The sequence below is a fragment of the Cololabis saira genome, chromosome 3 (assembly GCF_033807715.1).
Source record: "Cololabis saira isolate AMF1-May2022 chromosome 3, fColSai1.1, whole genome shotgun sequence".
Taxonomy (NCBI): domain Eukaryota; kingdom Metazoa; phylum Chordata; class Actinopteri; order Beloniformes; family Belonidae; genus Cololabis; species Cololabis saira.
The window spans coordinates 23,725,189-23,742,541 of NC_084589.1; the positions used below are offsets into that span (position 1 = coordinate 23,725,189).

The following is a 17,353-nucleotide window of genomic DNA, read 5'->3' on the forward strand; positions in this document are numbered from 1 at the left end:
TGCTGAAACCATTGGGGTCATTATATATCAGGGCAATGAAATCATTGCATCAGTGTTTACAGGATAAACCAAATACAAATTAGCTTCAGGCCAGCCATTTGTTTCATTTCGAACTGTTATGTATAGCAAAAAAACTAAAAGGAACAATTTTTGAGTCAACTGCATTATTTGGCAACATTTTATGAACAATGCTTGGCTATTTTTGGATAACTTTGATGGATTTCATGTTAAGCATGTACATGAATTACGAAACTAGAATAGTGTCATGAACGTCGAGGGATTCAATCAGTTTTTAAAATGACAGGCTTCATGGGAAACTGGATCACTCTGTGTGTGTAGATACCCCCTCACCAACCTACACACACACACACACACACACACACACACACACACACACACACACACACACACACACACACACACACACACACACACACACACACACACACACACACACACACCCACACACCCACACACACACACACACACACACACACACACACACACACACACACACACACACACACACACACACACACACACACACACACACACACAGGTCAGAGGTCAGGCTGGCTCTCCTCTTCACTCCAAGCCGGGTGGAACTGCTGCAGGTCAGGGGAGGGTCAGGTTTTTGAATGACCACATGGATCATAAGGGCAACTACACAGGAAATGACATCACAAAACATTTTTCAGCAGTTGTGGAAGAAGAGAATTTGATTTGAGGTTGAAAATGTGCATGTCTTGAGAACCACCTGATGTACAATATTGAAACAATTTAAAACTTATTCATATTCATTCCACTCTAAGCAAATGCAATAGACACATTCATGCAAGCTTCAAACAGCATTATGTTATATTATCTTTGCATCTCAGTTATCATATCTTATATCTAGTAAAAGATTTTTGAAGAGCGCAAACATGTCTGCAGAGGAGCAAACATTGTCCAATGCTTGCATCTAAATGCTCAAGTTTGAAAGTATTCACAAAACGTCTCTAACTTTCTGTCAATCTCTCGCCACGACAAAAAGCTTCACAGTTTAAAGGCTTCCTCCTTTGATGCAGCCTGTCAAAATATGGCTAATGAATGACTGACATCTTTGTAAACAATATGACAAATGGTTATTTCCTTCAAATGCACCAGGAGGCACAAGCCTAACTGAGGAAAGGAGCGGGTTTATGTCTGCTCATGTCATCACTGGTGCATTGGTTGCTGCAGAACGGATTGTTTAAGATTGTTAAGCAACGCAGCACAAACCCTGTGACTATTGCATAAGGAGCAGTGGTATAACACTGGCACAGAAACACCCCTTCACACCTAGTGTTTCTGTAATTGACTTTTCAACGACTCATGATGCTATTTAGATTTACAGCTAGACATGATCTTAAACTCCAAGTGTTGCCTCACTGTTAAAAAAAAAAGAAAAAAAGGACGTATAAATATGTCAAGTGGTGTGAAATATAGCCAACATAAAGTCTCAAAGAAATATAATCTGGAATCAATCAAAAATACTATGACCATGGCGTTATACTTGCACATTATTCTAAATGAGTCAGAGCCCTATTAAAGCATCAGCTGCGCGTCTCCAGAGCAGATCCACCCTAATAAACGTCAGCGTGGATGCGGAGTGAGCGGCTCTGATGTTTGTGGTGCAGCGCAACTGTGTGGTCAGTCATAAATAATCCGCATACTGACTTCCGTATCTCCGAGCCCGAGCTGCTTCCGTAACTATCACATTAAGTTTCTGCTGGCCGCCGGTCCATCGCTGCTTCACACAAAAACATCTGCTCACGATGCGCGCCGTGCCCGATGAGTTGACGACGCTCATTTTAGGTAAAGTATCCCTTCACTGACGGCTGTCTGTTCACTCCGTCGCTTTCCGTGTTTTGTTTTCATCTGCTGCACTCAGGACAGTTTAGAAAAGACCGTTTCGGCAAAAGAGGAAGTCACATTCGTATGAAGTTTCCTCCCAGCCGTCTCTTTTTTGACAGACCTCATGCAGTCCAGCTGCATGTAGCCATAAAGATCACATATTTGACTGACTTTCATTCATAAATGTTTGTCACACCTGTTGGCAGTTGCTATCAATTAAAGAAGACGTTGGAATTTAAGATGTAAGCTGGTGTGTTTTTCGGAGCTGGTTGTGCTTTGAGATAACCACATCACCACTGCAGCATGAGAATACCTGTTATTTTGTTCAGATGTGGAGCGGTACATATGTGAGGGGTTGAAAGGAGAGCATTTAAGCAAGAAGGCGAAAGAGAAGAGGGAGACCCTCATAAAGAGAATCAAAGAGGTCAAGCTAAGGTGGGACATTCAACACCTCACACCTAACATTTCCTGCTTTCCAGTTTGGTTTGTGTCATTTAACTGTCAAATAACCTTTGGCCACTCAGTATTTCAGAAACTGCTAACTCATTTTTTCACTGTCTTTCCAACAGTTATTCTCAAGATTTCAAGGATAACGGTAAGTGTCAGTGTGTCTATTTGTTAAGCGGGCAATGTCAGTGGTTCTGAACTTTTTAATTTCTGAATTAATTATAATTCAAGAAGAAAATTCATTGCAAAAATCACAACATTGCCTCCTTTCTTTAACACTCCAGTTGATACAATCGAGTCGGATGATGAGGATGAAGTTGACAGCAACAATGATGGAGGCTCGCTGCAATCAGAACGCACGGACAAGGAAGAAGAGGGTGGTGAAGGTACAGTAGGCAACAAGCACTTAGCACACGTCTCGAGTGGATGTGGCCCACTAACTGCTAACAAGCTGTGGATTAAAATTTGGAAAAGCAGCATGACAATACACAAGCTTGTGTGCTCCTTGGAGAAAGTGACTTTGAGCAGCTCAGTAAAGGAGACATTCCAACTGTAACTTGGCAACGTGGCTGGGAACCAATTTAGGGGCACAACTGCTACCCCCACCAATCTCCTCACCCCACCCTTTCCACAACTAGGACACATTTTATAGCTCTCAGCCACAGTCTCGTGCATTGGTGCAGTTTGTGGGGAAACAAAAATCCAGTATATATATCAGCTTAATTGTCATGTGTTTCATCATAGCAACAATCCAGGATTTCATATTTACTTTTTTAGATGAGAGTATTGGGGAAAATCCCTGTGAAAGGGTGATTAGGGGATTGCAGTTTATGGGCTGTAAGCAGCTGCCGGTTTTATGGCGTCTCTTTCACACAAAGCAACTTTGACACAGTTGCATGCTGCAAAGGGAACCTCCTCTGAGAAGGGAAGCATTGCCGAGTGGAGCCTGTGGTGTTAATTATTATTAAATAAACAAATGCATGATGATAAACTTTGACCAGAAATCCACCCGTACAGTTTAAATATTCTTACTAAGGCAAACAAGTTGCTATTCAGTTTGACATTTAAAGAAACATGCACAGTTTGTTCTGGTTTACATCTCTGGATTGTACTTGTTTTTCTTCTTCTTCTAGGGGCCCAGCAGTCTCCACCTGTAGCAGCCCAGGACCTGACGGCTGTCTTTAAACAAGGATATCTGGAGAAACGCAGAAAGGGTTGGTGCTATACCGGTTAAATCCAGACTCATGGTTTTGGAGAGGAAGACCTCCAGTTGTCCATACACTGAAAGATGGATTTAATGATGTCGTGTTTGGACCACATATGTTCTTCAGCTGTGTGTATACTCAAAAAATGTCAGCAGATGCTCTGTATCCCTCATTTTAGTTTTTACCCCACCTTTTTCTTGCACAGACCACAGCTTTTTTGGCACCGAGTGGCAGAAGAGATGGTGTGCTCTGAGCCATCACACTTTTTACTATTATGGCGGTGAAAAAGGTATTTATTTTAATTTATTTTCACAACTCATAAGTAGATTATACATCATATGCTGCCTGTTAAACACACGGTGTGGAAGGGCAATTCTCCACGTTTTGATAGTGCTTTTACAGCGAACTGCTAATGATGATGATTTTATTTTCCAAACCCAGACAAGCAGCAGAAGGGTGACTTCAGCATAGAGGGGTACACTGTCAGAATGATCAACAATTTACGGAAAGACTCGAAGAAAGACTGTTGCTTTGAAATTTCAGCCCCGGACAAGCGACTCTATCAGGTGTGCCCATCTCTTGCAAATCGTCCAGCTGTTTCCGTGCTGAATTTTCTCTCCAAAGTGTAACATCTGGATATGGAACATGTTTAACAAGTGTCTACATACACAGTGAATCTTTCTTTCATTTTCTCCCTTCAATGATATTATTCACTTCATTTACTGCCTCTAGAAAGGCTCAACCTAGTGGCATATTTAAAAATGAATAAATAAAAATGTAAATGAGTGTCTGCAACATTCAGGCCCTTCATGCAGAACTTTGAACTATTCATATATGCAGTGCTATTTGTTTATGTTAATCAATGCATGTAGAACTGAATATTGGACTGACTGCAGTTCTCATTTCTCTCCTTGTTCTTCTCAGTTTTGTGCGTCATCAACCAAAGAGGCGGAGGAGTGGGTGAAACAGATAGACCTTCTTTTGAATAGTATGGGTTTTTGTACTAATTAGAATGCTTTATTCGGTTTTATTTTATAATTTCTATGAACAAAAAAAGCATGTTTGTAAGCATGCATGAGGATAAAACTGTACCTCTTTTTGTATAGACATGACGGGCATCATTCCAGAGGAAGAGGATGAACAAGACACTTATGATGATATTGGAATTGGAGCTGATGCGGATGAAATTTATGAAATACTTCCAGGTTCGACCACTTCCTGTATCAGTCTTTGTCACATGTTCGGCATGTCTCTTTTGGTAATAACACAAACTAACACACTAATTTCCTCATGCATCAATATTGTCATGTTTTTGCAGAAGAGGAGGTGTCCCCTCCTGTAAAGCGTCCCCCAAAGATAGATCCATCAAGCAAACCGGCTCCTCCTCCTACTGCAGGTAAAACATTCAGCAATCTTTTTTTTTGGTCAGCTTTCAAGTGTTTTGCTCATTATAATGTTGTAACTCTCACTAATTTATAAAAAGAAGTAAATTGTGACTAACAAAGAATGACTGTCATCTGAGCAAAATAAGCCATCTCAAGGCACAGTAAACAAGAAGCAGCAACAGTGACTTTTCCAGAGGAAGTTTCTGCAAATAACTGACTAGAAATAACACCAGCTCTGTGTCTAAGTTCCTTTTTAGATAATAAATGGTCTTTTATAATTCTCTGCGAGACAAACACTTGTCTGGGTTTACTCGATGATCAATAACAAGCACTAAAGGTCAACAACAAACTCAAAAACTCAGATGAGAGATGGAGATGCCAGCTGCCTTGTCTGAGCCTGACTAACTATATACAACCAGTGTCTTGCTGGAATGTGTCATCAGAAAACGTTCACAGCTGTTCTAACTTATCCAGTGTTTTTATGCAATACTTTGTGGGAAAATATTGCCAGCAGCTTGCTTAAAACCTAACATAGAAATAGTAGCCTAATTGTCACTGAAGTGGGACAAAGCTACACTCCTGCTTCTTGGTGTTAATAGTGTTAAATTGTACTGCAAGCCCTCTGCTGCCTCCTGTTGGTTTAACAGTCACTGTAGTACTAACTCTTGAGCTCACATGATAACCTTTGGTAGTATTTTTATCACCATGTTGTCTTCAAACAGTTGATAAGAGCACGGACTACCAGAACTACTACCAGGGCCTATGGGACTGTTCAGGGAGCCTTCCAGATGAGCTGTCCTTCAAACGTGGAGATGCCATCTACATCCTAAGCAAGGTATGTTCAGGTAGAGCCCAACCTAAATGTAACGTTTTAATATTAAGCTTGCAGTCAGTAGTGTTTAGTTGGCCCAGACCACCTGAAGTGAATTGTTTAAAGTGAACTGTGTGTTCATATCTGTTACTGGCAGCACCTGGCCCCCTGCCTGAGGTGGACGCCTGATGGTAAAAGGCAAACTAGATTGGTTCCCTGGCATTCTGATGGGGATTAGTTGTGTCACAAAGGAAACTGTTTTAGTGCCGCTGGCAGCGCCTGGGCGTAGCTGGCACACGGCACCATTCCATCACTTCCATCTGGACTGTTTCAGCAGTCGTTGCCGCTGGCATGCTGCAGCACTGAGCCCACACACCTCTCAGACGTCTCTCTCACCTCGCCAAATAGGAATGTGTGTTCTCAGGAAACCCAAGCTTAGTATTCGGTGCAGGTGAGGACGTGTAGTGGACAAGCAATTTCCGAGGCTTGTCAGCTTGAGCAAGTGCTGGGAGAACCTAGGGGCTGCTCTTTACCTTAAATATGTAACTGTACAGCTAAACAGGAGCCTTTTTGTGCTGGTTAATGCCAGCATGAATGGGATTTCATTGTGGTGTACTTGACAAGCCCCTTTGGATGCTGGTTTGAGAATAAGCAGTGAGATTCCATATTTTTACAGATGCATGTCAGAATCAATAGTTTGTATTTAAAAAGTGTGAAATGTATTCCATCTTGGCGGGCTAAATTTCCTGTCTACTTTTGGATCTGTTGAGAGACTCTGCAGTCGCTAGATCCTGTTTAAGAGTCAAGTCTGCCATCTAGTGGCACCAAAAAGCATAAAAGAATGAGACATCAGAACTTTTCCATGCCCAGTTCATTGTCCAGAGGTACACTAAGAAGCACTTCTATTTATATTTTTGCATGTAGCCTAACATTTTGATCCATGTGGGACCAGAAAATAATAAAGAAAGCCTTTCTGATATGTCAAGATGTCATATTTTTGTTCCAAAATGCATCAATTAGAAGTAGCAGATTTCCACACTTTAGAGACTGCAATGTGTAAATCTCTCGTTATTTTAGTTTTTCTGCCACATTAGAGGATGGTTTATGGGCTGAATTCTTAATTTTCTGTTATCCAGAGTCGATAGTTCCTCAGCACTAATGGAATGACACAAACGCACAAAGCAGGCGGACGTATCAATGCTCATTGACCAAATGCTCGTTTATTGCTCCTTCTTGTGTGTGGAAAAGGACCAAGAATCAAGTTGCCTTTTCACTCAGACTGGGAGTGCCATTAGCTGAAACCTTGGTGTTGGGGGTTGTGGCCTGCTGTGAGGGCAATGACCATAAAACCCGTCTGGACTGCCACAGCCAGCTGCAACCAAAGGCACAGCCTTCTCCTTCCTCCCCCTTCTGTACATCCCTCCCCCACTCCACAGGCCAAAAATAGGTGTGGCATTACAGCTGTGAGACCCCCCGGTTGGGAGGTGGGTGCTATTGATTTGAAGGTTTGACTAAGGGAGTGCGTGTTGTCCAGATATGCTGCACACCCCGTAACATTCCTTATACACATGCACAACCACAACTGCACCTCGCAAATGAAACACTAATAAACAATGGAAACGCAGAGTGTTTGTTTTTATCATCCCATAACACATCTACTGTTCAGTTCCAGTAGAGATTTTAGACTTCGGGACATTATTGTGAGTAGTGTCACCATATGTGTTCTCATGTTGTGTCCAGCACTCATTTAAGCACAATTTATGTGTCAGCCAGCCACCTTCACAATGAGGTGTTGCCATTTTCAAAGCTTAGAGGCAGGAGGTGTGTGTGTGTGTGTGTGTGTGTGTGTGTGTGTGTGTGTGTGTGTGTGTGTGTGTGTGTGTGTGTGTGTGTGTGTGTGTGTGTGTGTGTGTGTGTGTGTGTGTGTGTGTGTGTGTGTGTGTGTGTGTGTGTGTGTGTGTGTGTGTGTGTGTGTGTGTGTGTGTGTGTGTGTGTGTGTGTGTGTGTGTGTGTGTGTGTGTGTGTGTGTGTGTGTGTGTGTGTGTGTGTGTGTGAGACATCTCTACACATTTCATGCCTGTTGGCTGTAGAATCCTAGGGTGCTTGAGATAAGTGTCATTTTCGTCTATGGTTATGTCTGGATTTTAAAAAAAAAGTAGTTGGAGTATAATCACATGTTTAATAGGATCTAGATGGTTGTTTCACAAGTTTTTTTTTTTCTTATTCTGACACTGAAGTTATGACAGGAAGTCATTCATCTCGTTATCCAAATGACTGATCCATCACCGTATACCTGCTAGTGTTAATGCTGTTGTCATCTGCTTGTATGTAGTACCTCATGACCAAACGCATCTATTCTAAAACTGGAACATGAATACGACCCACTCTTTTCCCTGAAATGCTGTACAGATCCATCTTCCTTCAGCCTTGTCAGAACATAATCTCCATTTGATTCACATCCTGGGAAGACTTTGATGTAAGGTTGGGCTCTTGTCCGAAGACTGAAAGAGGGTTATTCTTTTCTTGTCTCAGATCTCTCCTCATGGTGTCTTCCTCTCATCTCTCATGCTGACCGCCATTTGGACTTATTACTTTTCAAGCTGTGACAGATTTATGTCCGATGTGCCCTATGCACAGTGAGGTTTTTTTTCTTCTTTTTCTGGCGTGAAGTGAGTGAGAGAGCTCAAAACTTAAAGTTGAAAACTGGCAATGTAAAGTTGATGATTAGACAGATCTATCACGCACAGACTGAGGCGCTAAAGAACCTGCTGCGTTGTACCGAAAAGAAATGCAAAACAACCAAAAGGAGACACAAATGAGAGATCTAAAATGATCATAAAAATTAAAAAAATGTTTTAACTGAGATACAAATGAACCACAGAATCATGTAAAACAGTAAATTGTGATCAGAATATCAAAAGCAAAAATTATTTGCAGTTGCAAACCTCACACACAACACATCTACATCATCATTTTTTTTGGTTTTTTTTTTAATTTACAATTTTAGTTTGTTTATCAATTTTTGCTGCGTCCCCCGCCCCAAGTTTGTGTGTATTTTAGTCATCAGTAGGACAGTGAGTGGTTTCACCTGTCCATGCCCAAGGGCTTGTTTCATGATACTAATGTGAATATGAAGATGGAGCAGTAAGAGAGGTCTCAACTGTCATTTTCTGTCAGAGAGAGCACAGTCTTACCATTCTTCCTGTGTTTCTGCTTCTCCTGTTTCCAGGAATACAGCAACTTTGGCTGGTGGGTTGGAGAGAAGAATGGAGCTATAGGTATTGTTCCCAAAGACTATCTGATGGAGATGTACAGTCTGTAAATATTCTGCATATAAACTGCTTTCTCTTGTGGAAATTTTCTTTGTCTACTTGTAAAAGATCAAAAAATGTCACAGGAATAAATCTACTGTATTCTCACTGGCATTCCTGTTCAAAAGGCCGGTCGTTTAATGGACAATATTTAAATTTGAATATTTTCATAGCACTTATTTCTGCTATGCATGCACTTTCTATGGCAAAATAAAATATAAGCACACATGTTCGTTGTGTCAGTACTTTTTATAGCATAACCTTTTATTTAAACCACAAGAGGGCAATATAGTTCCTTAACCAGGCCTACATGACCTCTGAGAGGCAGGGGACAGATCTTGTCCAGATGTTTAAACCAAATTTAAAGTGGCATCCAACATGAGAAAAGAGGGACACCGTTGTCAGATTTATTTCTACAATCTGCATGACGGATGTTTATTAATGTATGAATTTGATGCTGAATCTGTTCTTTGCCTTTTATCAACCTCTGCAGAAAAGCCACTATGTTAACAGTATTCATTGTGTAAAATTTCTTGGTTTAAAATATATTTGTTTTAAAGGCTGAGTTTATTCATCTGGTCAGCACTTTTGTCCAATGCTTCAAATGGGTCTTTTTTATTTATTTATCTTTCATTTTATGGTGCCTGGGAGACTTTGCTGGGTGGAGGATCACAGCGTGGCAGATGGTAGGTTGTACTGCATGCCTGAGTGAAATGGCTGAGGTGCACTAATAAGACAGTCACCCACACAGATAGCAGGGATGCTTATCGTCCTCGGAGGGGCTGTTTGACAGCAGGCGAGGTGATGTTAGCAGATCACGTCCCCCTGTGGTTATGCACATACTGTACATGTCTTTTAATGGTCTCCTCAATGAAGTTGAGCTACAGTTTCCTACATCCAGGTGCTGCGCTCATTTTCAGTTGGACGTACAATGTGGCCTTGACGAGGATTTTCAAGGTTGGAGATTGAAAAGAAAAGTACCTTCATTTACAAATAACTCGCTATGTATTTTTTACTTGCTGCTGTCCTTCTGCTTTGTTCCTGCTGAGTGATGAACCACAGTCCTCTGTCCTTTGGGTGACATTCAAAGTCAACATAAATCCTGGCCTTTATGGTATAGTACAGCGATAAACCTTCCCTCCTAATTGTAGGTGTAATGAATTACTATAATTACTTATTGAAAATATAGGAAATATTGAGAATTGCTTTGTTTTAGAGCAGTGGAGATTGACCCAGACAACGTGAAGCCTCACAATACTGTTTTTAAGGCTCGTCCTTTTGACTATGAAACAATAAATTGTCGACTTGCATAGATAAACACAAATATTTCTTTACTGCTGACTTTTTAACTTTTTTAAAACCGTTCCCCCATGACCCCCCCCTTTAATATTTGGCAAAGGTTGTCAAAGGCAAGCAAGGCTAAATACTGCCTCTCATTTTTATGTGCCAATAAAGGATTTCCTTAATGGATGTTAACTTACCCCCATCTCCTGTTGGATTTGGACAGCCATGTCCTCAGACTATACAGCTGCTTTTATTGCAATTTAACATCAAGATATAATGTTTTAAAGATAAATGGCACTGTGTCGTTAATTTCATGAGCACTAAATTACGCTAATGATAACAGAATATCACTAATTGATACTTTTAACCATAAAGACGCACTTTCACCAGCCAAGTATATATAGCTTGGGCTACTGAGTAACAATAAATAATTGCTGAGAAAGATGATGGAAACAGAAGATGTGGTCCAGTTGTTATTTTATACCCAAGACTCGTATTTCAAATGAAACAAATAGTATAACATTAATTTGTTATCTAAATTGAACACCATGTTCTTTCTTTGTTACTTCATGCTTTGTGCTTGTGTAGACTGGGACAATATCAGAGCATGCAACTGTCCTCATTTCACACCGTCCACCGCGTCCTGCATACCACTTTAGATATGTATGTCTGACCAAGCTATCAGCTGTTTCTCCTGCTCTTTAACCAGGTCTCTCAGCAGTAGGTCACAGCGCGGCTTCATGGAGAGTTTCTGTCAGGAATGCCTCAGCCTTATTTATGCGGTATCCCCAGGCATTTTGCAGGAAATGTATCGCCTCTCCGATGGGCTCTATGTCAGCATTCCATTAAAGCCTCTCCCCCTGGTCTAAATCTTAAAATCTGAAATAGACACTTTTTAAATGCAACTCACTCTTAATTGAGGTCAGTTTCTGGGAACGTAACTCATGCCAGCAGACAAATTAAAGTTTCCTCAGCTGGCTGAAGACATTGTGAGACTATATGGTTTACTTAAAGTGGAAGTTAATAACGTTCATGACAGACCGCTCTGAGACCACATATGTTTGCAGGTCTAGGCGTATATTTGTATTTATTTTAGTGATTTTTCCATGTAAAATTATGAGCTGCAGAGCGGGGTTAGTGGGAGGCCAGTAAATATGGGGTAGATGGGCAATTAATTACAATCAGCACGCCCACTTTTCTCACATGTTGTCAGTGTTTGCTCATCCCTTTCGCTAACAGGGGCAGGCAGCGATGTTGTGGGAGGACCTGTGAAGTGTGGAATAGGAGACACAAGCAGCTCCAGAGTCTGAAAGGCCTCAGAAGGAGCAGAGTCCCTCCATAAGGTCCATATGCAGCTCATATTTTAAAAGAATGAAACTGTTACTGCTTCAAAAGGGTTTGTCATCTTTCTTCAATATACCCATAGCATCACTGTTACAAACGGGACTCGTGTTTCAGGGTGGGAGGTTGGCAGTCCGGGCTGTCAGGAAGGGTAGAGCTATGTGCTGATACGTCATTCAAGATAAATCAGGCTTATCAAAGTGACAGGTGTTTGTCCACCTGCTATAAACATCTCCCACACCTCACCCCTGCTCCATCTATTTGTTCATTATTTATAAGGGTGCACATTCTGTAATATGCCTGTTTACTCTCCTGATGTAACTCTAATATCAGGTCAGTGATCTGGAGCTGATTTACAATATTTGTTTGTGAGGTGAGTAATGACCCTGGATGGTTTGGGAGGATAGCAGGGAGGATAGTAATCAGTGTAGGTTAGAGACGCATGCAATGCTCTATCTTTAATTACGCTCCCCAGGAGGCCTCGCACCCACAGACACTGCTGCAGCTAACTACCTGCTAATCATGTGCAGACTTACTACGCCCCTTCTCTCCTTATCTTTTTCTCTTTTGCTGTGGTGGTAAGTAAACACTGCTCACCACAGGCAGAGTTTATGATCATAGAGTGCCGTCCTTTCTAACTGGGAATTCACAGCGATTCTGCTAGCGATTCTCATAGTCGCTAACCCTGGACCCTTTCCAGTTTGCGTACCGTGCCAAACGGTCCACTGAGGATGCAATCTGCTCTGCTCTCCATCCAGCCCTCACACACCTGGACACTAAGGACTCATATGTGATAATGCTGTTCATTGACTTCAGCTCAGCATTCAACACCATCATCCCACAACAACTCGTATGCAAGCTTGACCAGCTGGGGCTCAACACCTCACTGTGTAACTGGCTGCTGGACTTTCTCAGTGAGAGACCACAGGCAGTAAAGGTCGGCAACAAGACCTCGAGCAGCATCACACTGAGCACAGGGGCCCCTCAGGGCTGTGTGCTCAGTCCACTGCTCTTCACCCTGCTGACCCATGACTGTAAAACCACCTACAGCACCAATCACATGACTGGTTCGCGGATGATACAACTGTGGTCGGTCTCATCACCAAGGATGATGAGACCCTGTATAAAAAGGAGGTCAGCCTTCTGACCACGTGGTGCGGAGACAACAACCTCCTTCTCAACAGCACCAAAACCAAGGAGATTGTTGTCTACTTCCAGAGAGGCCACACTGTACACCCACCACTGACCATCAATGGCGCTGTCAACGAGAGAGTGAGCAGCACCAGATTCCTGGGGGTGGATATCAGTGAGGATCTCACGTGGACAGCCAACACCACATCACTGGTGAAGAAGGCCCAGAGGCGTCTCTACTTCCTCCGCAAGCTGAGGAAGGCATGAACCCGTCCTCCCATCATGAGCAACTTCTACCGTGGCACCATTGAGAGCCTCCTGCAGGCCCGGTTCTACGAGGGTGCATAAGCATGCATTGCACCCTCAGTTTATGTGTTTGCATGCTCAGTTGAAAAGACGAAAAGAAAACTGACAAATGCGCGCGCGTTAAGCCTGATTTATGGTTCCGCGTTAAATCGACGGCTTAGCCTAGGCGTAAGCCCTGCGTTGGTGCAACGCGGAACCATAAATCAGCCTGTGTACGTCACTCATCTGCGTCCAGCGCGCAGTTACGCGCTGCTCTCTGCTGCACCGTTAACACAAAGTAACAATGGATATTCAGAAGTGGTTCAAGCACAACGACGCAAGCAAGTTTATATTTATGGTTATATTTATTTTTGTTATTTATTTTTCTATGTTTTATTTTCTGTTGCTAGATTGTCTGATGGGTGAGGTAGCCCAGACTAAATGTAGCATTTTCTTTTTGCAGCGATATTGCTGCAAAAATGCACTTGAAAGACACTTCAAATATTATTGTTTGACTGGTATCATTCCACTTGAAATTATGGGAAAATGCATAATTTAGTGTTGAATAACGTGCCAGGCATGTGTCTGATCTAAGATGCACCCCTAGTCATCATTTTCTAGAACCGGCCCTGGCCTCCTGACCAGCTGCATCACCGTGTGGGGCGGAAGCTGCTCGGACTACAACAAAAAAAGCCCTGCAGCGCATAGTGAATGCAGCTGGACGCATCATCAGTGCCTCACTCACCCCCCTCCCCTCCATTCAGGACATTTATGACACCCGCCTCATCCGTAAAGGGACCATGATTGTGAGCGACCCCTGCCACCCCTCACACGGTCTCTTCAGCCTCCTGCCCTCTGGGAGGAGATACCGGAGCCTCCAGGCTCACACCACCAGTCTGGCAAACCCCACTCTCCCACTCCTCCACCTTAAAGGGGACCTATTATGAAAAACACGTTCAGAGAAGGAGGAAAGCAACCAAATTCTGCAGTGTCTGTACAGCCGCCCGGAAGAGCCATCCAGTGTGATGTGGCTTCTACGAGCCGTTCAGATTCTGCTCCCTTTCGTTACGTAGCCAAAACGCAAACCATGCCCACAACTAATTTAGTTGTGGACATGCAGTTAGGACACAGTGTTACACCGTGTCCTAACTGCATGCGAGCGTCCGACTATCGCGTTGCACTGCGTGACATCGGACGCTCTCTGTTCACACTGAAACCATTAATATACAGTTCTGTTATTAATTGTTGTTCAACTCTAACAGGCCGTTTTGTGCTGAACTTGCTAACTACCCTCCCTCAACGGTTTAACAGTAGCTAGAGTACATTAACAGAAGCTAACGGTAAATTAACGTCTGCTCAGCATCCTGACAAAACACAGAAAAATAACGGTCAGAAATGTCCAGCTCCCTGGCGATCTCCCTCCAGCAGCTGCCACTTTATTGAGGTTTTTGTAGTGAAATGAGGAGGTATCATAGAGATAACTTCTCATTTCAACTAACTGGATCAGCCGTTCCTCATCCGTGACCGTTTCCTACAGCGCTTTCATCCGGCTTTCAACGCGAGCGACAGGAAGAAAATAGAAGCAGGGCATCCGACAAATGTTCAGCTCAAAACGCCGCACCGCGCATCGCTGCGCAGTGCTGCGTCGCTGCGTCGCTCGTGGCCAGTTAGGACAGTAAATAGAAAATAAAACAATGGAATTGATTTTGTCGCTGACGCTCACTCGCATTGCATGCAGTTAGGACACGGTAACTCCGCTGGCCGGAGCTTCCGCCATTTTTTCGTAGCGGTGTATCTTGTCATTCAGGCAGCCAATCAGCACAGAGCCTCATTATCAGCCTCCCGCCCACTCAGAATCCCACATAGATAATGAGGTTAGAGAATGGGAAGATAAAGACATGGTTTAGAGGCTGAATTTCTAATTTATTTAGCAAAAACAATCAAAAGCTTGTTTTTAAAACATTCAAGGCCTGTTTATAATAGGTATTAGATGACATAATAGGTCCCCTTTAAAACATTTTGAAACACTTTGTATATAATATTTTAACTATTTAATTTAATGTAATCCATTGCACTACTATTTTTAATTTAATTTTTTTAATTTATTTTATGTCGGACAAGAGGGAAACGTACTTTCAATTTCTTGTATTTTATGAAAAATGGACAATAAAGATGACCGGACTTTGCACTGAGTTTGGTGTCCCTGGTTGCAACGAGCTCACTGTCACGTTGGTGTCCCATCTCAATGTCAGCACCTTATATAGCAGCTTTTGTAAGAGAGCTTACTGGCAGAGAAAATAAAGGCACGAGGGGTTGGGTTACAAGAGCCTGCTGAGCTAACTGAGTCACTGGACAGCAGATTGCTGCCATCGCTCCCATTTAGTGTCATCTTTGGTATGTATCCAAGTAGCGGTCCTGCCAAGCTAACAGAAGCTAAATTAGTACCCAGGCTACACATGGAGCTGCTCCTCAGAACAAAGTGACACAGCCGCACCATCGCTCCAGTGAATGTCACAGAGGACACTGTGGCGAGAACGTCCACACAAGCTTGATTGTTATGTTTTGCTGCTTTGCAATTTTGTGTTTATGAAGCAGAGCTTGAATAATTGTTACCTCAAGCATTTGTCACATGACAGTTAACAGCCACTCGCCAAATTAAATATGACATAAAATAATAATATTTGACTCTTATACATTTTAGTTGACCAAAGAAAAACAAGACACAACACTAATATTTGAGTGACAAAAATGTGACATTGGTTTTAGACATATTTTTGAGGCTGAAACCAAACAAATTGTGGTTTCAAATGGTATGCTTTACTCCACTTTCTACAAGACAGTTGTTTTTTTTTTTTGCAGTTGTGACGCAGATGTCCTGATATTTTATGTTGTAGTTTTCTGTTTGACCTGTTTTAATCATTTATTGTCATTAGCTGTCCTGACCATGATACAGCACAAGTAGCCCAAACCATGATACTCCCACCACCACTGCAGACTGGATTCATCCAATAGAGAAATCTTTTTCTCCAAACACAGAACTGCTCATTTAGAAAACAATTTTCTAATTAGGCTTAATTTATGTAACATCTGGCTCATCCATATTATCTTTACCAAACTGCAGATTGGGCTTGTAATTCTTTTTGGAGAATGGTTTTACTGGCCTTCCATGTGCACAGTTGCTATCTGTTAAGATATCTTGCAACTTCATAGCCATTTAATATTGGATTATTCTCCTCAATAAATAAGAGGAAAAAAATAGACTTTACTATCTTTTGTTTCTTGGGACTTAAAACTGCACACCTTCCCGATACAGAATTATAGAAAATACTAAAGTTTTCAGATCTTCATTTTTTCTCCAGTTTTCCCATAATTACTTTATGCTTCCACAATCTATTGAAACACCTGACTGCTCGCAGTAGATCTTCATTTAAAATAACAATTCAATAAAACCACCAACTGCACAAGACACAGTGATGACTTTGAGCAGATGAGTCTTAAAAAGTCCTAATGACTGCTTTAATTCAGAAATTTTCTCATTAACTTTATTTTCTGTGAAATTATGAACTTGACACCCCAAATGTAGTTGAAGAAGAGGTTCTGATTCCCCTACACTACTAGAGCATTGTGTTTAGATTGTTCTTATTGTAAAAACATTTTCCCAGTGATTGGGTAATATGTCCATCCTCGCATGACTCTGGGTTCTTAAACATCCAGTTAAACATATTCGTAAACGTGAATCCCGGTCTTCAGGAGTTCAACCCCACCCTGACAGAACTTCAGACATCTTGGTTAAGCAGGTTTATTTTATATGCATATTAATGATTCCACCCTGGTCTATTAGTGTGCCGTGAATAATTATCATGCAAATTTAGGATAATTTGAGGCATTTGTGGCTATATGCAGACATTGAGATGATGGACTGTGTCTGGAAAAGACAAGCTAAGCTGGTCAGTGGATCTACAGCACAATAAGGAGAATTTAGGCTCGTCATAAAAGATTTTTCCTTGGCTCTTATTTCACTTAGACGTTTTTATGTTTTTTTTATTTTCTACCTCATTGCAGCCGTGAGCTGCCTGCTGATTTACACACACTGGCAGTGAAGCTCAGAGGCCCCTGGAGATGGTGCCCTCCACTTCTTCACCCTCCCTAATTCTCCCCCCAAATCCTCTTTGTTTCTCAGTCCTCTGTTGTCTTCTCAGTGCCACTGCTGGCAGTGTCTCCACTCTGGGTCTGACCAAAGAGGTCCCCTCTAGTCATTCCTCATCCCTAACAAGACAT

General features: G+C 42.1%; 1 protein-coding gene across 1 annotated transcript; it reads left to right on the plus strand.

The window, feature by feature from the left end:
* Positions 1 to 1,683: 1,683 nt before the first annotated feature.
* Positions 1,684 to 9,260, plus strand: skap2 (src kinase associated phosphoprotein 2). The gene is made up of 12 exons (XM_061718333.1): positions 1,684 to 1,836; positions 2,205 to 2,310; positions 2,445 to 2,470; positions 2,607 to 2,708; positions 3,456 to 3,536; positions 3,733 to 3,816; positions 3,969 to 4,093; positions 4,452 to 4,515; positions 4,634 to 4,732; positions 4,846 to 4,923; positions 5,635 to 5,747; positions 8,953 to 9,260. Exons 1-12 carry the CDS (start codon positions 1,797 to 1,799, stop codon positions 9,043 to 9,045), a joined length of 1,011 nt encoding a protein of 336 aa, XP_061574317.1. The 5' UTR covers positions 1,684 to 1,796; the 3' UTR covers positions 9,046 to 9,260.
* Positions 9,261 to 17,353: the final 8,093 nt, after the last annotated feature.

Bases quoted from the DNA above. Each gene is read 5' to 3' on its own strand.
- skap2 (XM_061718333.1), top strand. From the start codon at position 1,797: ATGCGCGCCGTGCCCGATGAGTTGACGACGCTCATTTTAG. The intron at 4,516-4,633 runs GTATGGGTTTTT...CTTTTTGTATAG, and splicing joins GATAGACCTTCTTTTGAATA to ACATGACGGGCATCATTCCA. The intron at 4,924-5,634 runs GTAAAACATTCA...GTCTTCAAACAG, and splicing joins GGCTCCTCCTCCTACTGCAG to TTGATAAGAGCACGGACTAC.